The sequence below is a fragment of the Lygodium microphyllum genome, chromosome 9, assembly GCF_053477565.2.
Source record: "Lygodium microphyllum isolate KBCC chromosome 9, Lygodium_microphyllum_v1.1.10, whole genome shotgun sequence".
Lineage (NCBI taxonomy): Eukaryota > Viridiplantae > Streptophyta > Polypodiopsida > Schizaeales > Lygodiaceae > Lygodium > Lygodium microphyllum.
In genome coordinates this window covers 147,158,569-147,165,299 of record NC_141143.1, presented here as the reverse complement: position 1 = coordinate 147,165,299, position 6,731 = coordinate 147,158,569, and the positions used below count along the sequence as shown (strand labels likewise).

The window sequence follows — 6,731 nt, the reverse complement described above, 5'->3', positions numbered from 1 at the left end:
CTCCTTTTCTTAATGGAAGTATTATTATCGTGTTGTAGGTTGGGCGAGATCCCTTGCCCAGAAGTGTCCGTGCACCATGAAAATGGGAACAACACGTTGCTCGGCGGACACTATCTTTTTGTGGCGACGCAGTGTGTGTGACCTGGCTTAGTGTAACCATGGGTGGACGTCTCTCCTCTCTCGGAATGTAACCGCGGCTAGTTTAACCACGGCTAGTTTAACCGCAGTGTGTGTGACCGGGCTTAGTGTGACCATGGGTGGACGTCTCTCCTCTCTCGGAATGTAACCGCGGCTAGTTTAACCACGGTTAGGCCTGTCTCACTCGATCGACATACACCGGACAGAAACTCTCTCTCTCCTCCTCGGGTGTGGCAAACTGGCATTTTGCAATGTCGACTCGACAAGGCACATTCTCTCTCTTCTCCTCCAGAAGGGTGAAGTGGGTGTTTTGGCATGACCCATCTTACTACCTACTGAGATTTGTTGCTAGGCAAGTGCTCCAGATTTGACACACAGCAAGAAAGAAAGAAAGAAAGAAGACTAGAAGGGCCGGCTCTCTCTCTCCGTCGTCATCATCTTCTTCCTCCTCCACCTACAGCTCTCCCATTAATCCTTTCAAAACCGTCGCTCCTATAAGCTTCCGGTTAGTCTGCTTCTCTCTCCTACTGTTACGAGATGTCAGTCTCATCCCCGAAACCCTAATTTTCATTATTGCTCTATCCGACCCGAGCTGACACTGTCTCTTCCACAGGGTATAGCGGCATGAGGTTTGGCAAAACCCGTCAGCTTCAACAACAATCGAGGAGAAAAGAGGGGACAGTGAGAGGTAGGGTCTCTCAGCGGCAAAAGTAAGTATATGCTCTCTGCAGCTTATGGTCTGAGTCTGTTTGCCAAATTGGCTTCTTCCTTTGCAGGTGAGTCGCCACTCCTCAGATGGAGACAAGCTGAGTAAGAGAGACTTACTAAGAGACCTGGGATCCTTCCGATAGCAGCTCGTTTTGTTTCAACGTAACTTCCCTTGTAAGTGGCTGCAAACTATCCGCAGTGGGCTTAAGTGCTCTGCTCCAGCAATTAGACTGTTTTACTCTTCAGTAGCTTGGCAACTTTTTTCGGGCGAAGATCTGTCGCTAGGGTGAGAACTTCAGACCAGAGGTTTGATTGCCACGTACCCTGTGCCTATCACGCTCTCGATGATGGGAAGTTGTGAGATTGGGCAAAGCAGCCGAAGCTTGGCTGGATCTGGAGAGCTCTCTTGTGGGAAAGCCTCAGATGCTTCCATACCCATAAGTGGTAGCCTCAGCTCCACCAGTAGTATGGACATAAGCATGAAAAGCAGCCTGAGCAGCTGTGTCACAGGGCCCAGCAGTGGCAAGAGCAGCTTGAGTGGGAAAGATGGGGGAGTCACCGACTTCAAGGCCAAGTCCACTGTCTTTGAAAAAGATGACATGGCTGAAAGTGGCAAGAGCAGCCTGAGCAGGGAGAGTACTGACCTCAGTGAGATCAGTGATGGAAATGAAAGCATTTGCAGCAGTGTTACAAATGCTGTAAATAAGCCACACAAAGCTAATGACCTTAAGTGGGAGGCTATACAGGCTGTCCGATCAAAACAGGGGAATTTGGGGTTAAATCATTTCCGGCTGTTGAAGAGATTAGGCTGTGGAGATATTGGTAGTGTATACCTCTCTCAGCTGAGGGGCACCAACTGCTATTTTGCAATGAAAGTGATGGACAAGGGCTCCCTGGCTAGCCGAAAGAAGCTTCTGAGGGCTCAAACTGAGAAGGAGATTCTGCAATGCTTGGATCACCCATTCCTGCCTTCATTGTACTCCCATTTTGAGACTGATAAATTCACTTGCTTGGTTATGGAATTCTGCCCTGGTGGGGATCTGCATGCGTTGAGGCAAAGGCAACCTGGAAAGCACTTCTCGGAAGTGGCCGCAAGGTATAGTTGGTTTGCCGACCTGGATGTCTAATTTCTGATTGATTATCTAACAGAACTAGCTCTAACCGGTCAATGAAAGCTAAGCCCAAAAATTTTGACCTTTAAGTCAATTTTCATGTTGACATTGCCTGCATCTTTGAATTTGTGTTGGTGATATAATTCTAGCATAGTCCTTAATAGGAGAAGATTGTTTGTCATGGATGATGACTATTATGACCATTCAGAAATTTAAATGTGCATTTTGGAATGTTGAGAACCCTCTTTATTTCCATTTATGCAAATCTTGTCTTTGATATTTTGTAATTTATGGAGCTGCCATGGGGAAAGTAATTAAGGTCATGATTGGATGCAAGGAAGTTGTGCAAAAATTGTATTTTTAAATTCTAATTGTAAAGGGGCAATGAGAGATTGGTCTGGAGTTTTGGATGGGTGTCCCAGAACTATTTTAGTGTAAATTGACCAATAGTATATTTTCCTGTTGTCATACTTCCAAGTATGTGCGCCCACTCATGTTTCAGTGTGACATTTGACAGGTTCTATGCAGCAGAAGTGTTACTTGCACTAGAGTACTTGCACATGATGGGAGTTGTATACAGAGACCTTAAACCTGAAAATGTTCTAGTTAGACAAGATGGTCACATCATGCTGTCAGATTTTGATCTGTCCTTGCAATGTGTGGTGAGGCCAACACTCGTGAAGTCTGCATCCACTTTGGACACAGATGCAGCAAAGAGAATTTCACCTTACTGTGTGCAGCCAGCTTGTGAACCGGCTTGCATTACTCCGGCTTGTGTTACTCGGGCATGTCTTCCACCCTCTTGCCTTCTTCCAAAACTTCTGCCATCATTGAGTATCAAGAAGAATAGAAAAGTCAAGAATGAGTCTGGCAATCAAATGGAGATGCTCCCTGAACTATTAGCTGAGCCAACAGGAGCTCGGTCCATGTCCTTCGTGGGCACACACGAATACCTGGCTCCAGAGATTATCAAAGGAGAAGGGCATGGGAGTGCAGTAGACTGGTGGACATTTGGCATATTTCTTTATGAGCTACTGCATGGCAGGACCCCATTCAAAGGGGCAGGAAACAGAGCCACTCTCTTCAATGTGGTTGGACAGCCTTTGAGGTTCCCAGAAACTCCAGCTGTTAGCTATGCAGCCAGGGATCTAATAACTGGGTTGTTGGTAAAGGATCCTCAACATAGGCTGGGATACAAGCGTGGTTCCACAGAAATCAAGCAACACCCCTTCTTTGAAGGTGTCAATTGGGCACTAATTCGGACCATGGCACCTCCTGAGGTTCCAAGACCATTTGAGCTCATCTTATCTGCCAGTAACAAGGCTGTCTCCTCAAGTGCTGCACCATCAGCTGTAGCTGTTCCTGAGCAGCTGCAAGCAGCTATTGATTCCAGTTCCCCAAGCCCATATTTAGAGTTCGACTTTTTCTAAGATGACTTCTATGATGGTGGCCACCACTACATTGAACATGGCAAGCAGCTTAATATGTTTTCTTTCTGTTGGGCTCGGGGATTATGCAAATGGGTTTCTGCTTTGGCCTTGGCCCTACGAACTGGCATCCTTCGCTTGGTAATGAAGCCAAGTCTTTTTTTATGTTGGCCTCAAGTGTCCTCACAGCCATTCCCTTTTTTTATTCAGCATTTTCAGACTTATTGGCTTGTCCATATGTATCATACTGTCTTTCTCCCACGTCCAGGGGTGTACCCTTTAGTGAAGTTAAGTGACTTAGGATCACTCTTACTCTATGAGGAGAAATCCGGTGCATGCTATAGTACTTAATTTGAACTTTAGTTGTGCAGCAAATTTTATGCCTATCTTGTGCTCTTGAAGTTGGAACGAAGCTGCCATAATATTAGCCTAGTCATGACTTTTGAGTTTCAATATCTGAAAAAAGTTCAAACTTTTTTCGGTTACTAAATTGTGAGTGAGGGCATTGCAGTCATGGGATAAAAGGTAATATCCATCCTCTGCAGCTTTCTAGAAGGGTACACAATGGAAGGGTTTGTTGGTTGAACATGCCTTCACCAGAAGTGGATGTATTAAGATTGTAATCTGGTATGAAAGGAAGATGGTTAATTCTGTTTTCAAGGTGACCCTTCCCCGTAAGGGTATGGGCTTTGTAGCTATACAATGGTGTTGGAGCTAGAAGCACCTATATAGGGACTAGTTGTGACTTTGAGCTCAGCTTGGTTTCCACTTTACATGTGATTTCTAATACTCAGTGGTGAATCCTCACATGTGCGGCGTCACGAGGGTGCAGTCTTGAGATGTACCTCAATGTTGTATCTTTCGATATCATGAATTCAAAGATTCCTTATTATATATCTTGTGTATTATTTTGCTGTGTCTTTTTGTGCCTCATGACAGGTTATGACTTGAAGTCCCATGAAGGTCCATAAACATCTCCTCCCTACCTTCTTGGTCCCTTTAGAATGCATTCTTGTGTGTCACTCTATTAGCCTCTCATTGTGACATAATGTATATAATTAGACTATCAAAAATGTTTTACGTAGTTGGGAAAAAATAAAGATATAATAGGGGACATGTATATGACAATCTATTGGCCATGTTTGGTAAAGCCTTTCTATTCTTTAGCAAAGTGCTCCTTCTTGTAGAAGGCAATGGTGTAAGTATGTGTTGTCCACATACAACTGATGGCGATTGACTATAAATTGGGGATAGTTGAGGCAAATCATTGTGGATTTTTGTCATGTGGATTAATGGCAATGTCATGATTCATGAGCTATCTTTGAGGGTGCTTTGCCTAGCTTGCTTGGGTATGCGACGCATTTCAAGTAAAAGCTTAGGATGTTGAATAACGTGGAGAAAAACAATGGATATCCCATAAAGGAAAATGTCAAAAATTTCTTGTGTTTAGTGAAGCGTGGGTGTAATGATCCTTATATATACATGGGATTTGATTTTATTTTTCATTTTCCATTTTTAGTAAGGGATGTGAAGCCGTCCTTTGTTGAGCTTTGTAGGAATCCGTAGAACATTGATGGGAAGGCTTTTAGTGGAGCTTCGCTTAAAAATTGCCATATTGAGAATGACATTTACTTGTAAAAAAATCTGTTATTGTTCCTCTCACATTTTCAACTTGCGCAAGAGCTACTTGAACTTGCGCGCGTGTACACACGTCATTGATCATGATCTATATCACCTTATTGTCCAAACAAATATATCATTGTGATGCAATGGGATGTGTAGGACACAATGTGAATATGTGAGATGTTTCAAGAAAAGTGAGGGGTACCATTTGAGTAGTTAGTCACTTGTGATTTCAGTAGGAAGATGTCAAGGATGCAATAATAAATATAATGAACATACGGGTCAAAATCAATGTATTCATAGTCGCTTCTAACCTTGGCCAATGACAAGGATGCAATGATGTTTAGAGTTGGTGGTCAAAAAGTAAGAAATTATTGATAAAATTTCACATATAGCTAATAGTGCAACAAATGTTGCGTATCATGGTTAGAAGAGACAAAATGTAAACAAATATTAGACAACCTATATTGGCTTTAATAGTTACGTAAATATAAAATGGAGCTAGGATTGAATTTTCTCAAGAGATGGAAAGTTTGAGATGAAGAAGAGATGCTAAGCAAAAGGAAACTTGAACATCAATCTTTGATTATTATTGTAGTCTTATTTAGGGGAGGAATTGTGTAGTCGAGGTGTTTGTCATGTATGGCCAAGAGTGACTAGGACTTAGGGTAAGAAGAGACCACAACACAAAGAAAAGAAAATTTGTAGAAGAAGTAGATAAGAAGCAATAAAAATCCAAGAGATCGAATAAACCCAATTGTGGAGCATATTTCTTGCATATGAGCTCGAGCTCAATCTTTGTATAGTATATGCATCCACATAAAGAGTCTCTCTCTTAAATTGTTTATTTTGTTTTCTAGCTATGAGTATCCTCAAATTTATTCCATCCAACTCACAAAGAGAATATGTAGCATTATCATATGCATGCTTCACAATGTAAGGAGCAAACCATGTCTTATAGACCTTCATAATGGTGCTATGTAGCTTATCCAAATTGCTGTCATACACAAGTATCCAATCTCCTTCAATAGCTCTAGGTCGAAGTTTGTCTCTCTTGTCAAACTTGTCTTTGTTTCTTAACTTGGTTGCTTTCAATCTTTGTATTGCAAGCTTTAAATTTTTCGGCCTCCTCTCCAAGTGATAAATCCTTAGAGATAGTAGCTATTCTCTGCTCATCCCTTTATTCCATGGCAACACATTCCATGTAGCAGTTACTTTCTTTGTTGGCATGATTGGCTTTTGCCCATACATCAAATCTGCTGGCATGAAACTTGTCGTAGTACTATGAGTAGTGTAATCAACCCATAAAACATATAGAAGTAACTATGGTCACTCTTGAATCTTTTCCCTAGATGCCTTTGCTAATGTCTTGACAATTAGCACATGATCTCTTTCACTTTTTCCATTCCCTTAAGGATCATATGGTGATGTTAGTGCAAAATTGATCCCCAACTTAGAGAAGAAATCTATAGCCTCATTAGCATCAAGCTTTCCTTTGTCTCTAGTCATTATATGTAGCCTCATTTCTAAAAGTCTCTATTGAAGAGATAGAACATTCATGATCAAGTACATCTCCTACAATTTTAGCCTCTTCATCATCAACCATCATATTCTCTTCATCTTTATACCTTGCTCTAGATAACATATTTGCCACTAGGCTATCCTTTCCTGTGATATGTTGGAATTCAAGATTCATAGATTTTATATAGACTATCCATCATAA

At 41.9% G+C, this 6,731-nt stretch overlaps 1 protein-coding gene across 1 annotated transcript; it reads left to right on the top strand.

The window, feature by feature from the left end:
* Positions 1–350: 350 nt before the first annotated feature.
* LOC148031686 (serine/threonine-protein kinase D6PKL1-like) lies at positions 351–3,607 on the top strand. Its single transcript, XM_087685258.1, has 4 exons — positions 351–643; positions 752–826; positions 915–1,942; positions 2,476–3,607. The coding sequence occupies exons 3-4, from the start codon at positions 1,191–1,193 to the stop codon at positions 3,386–3,388; spliced, it is 1,665 nt and encodes a 554-aa protein (XP_087541384.1). The 5' UTR covers positions 351–643; positions 752–826; positions 915–1,190; the 3' UTR covers positions 3,389–3,607.
* The last annotated feature ends 3,124 nt before the right edge of the window (positions 3,608–6,731 follow it).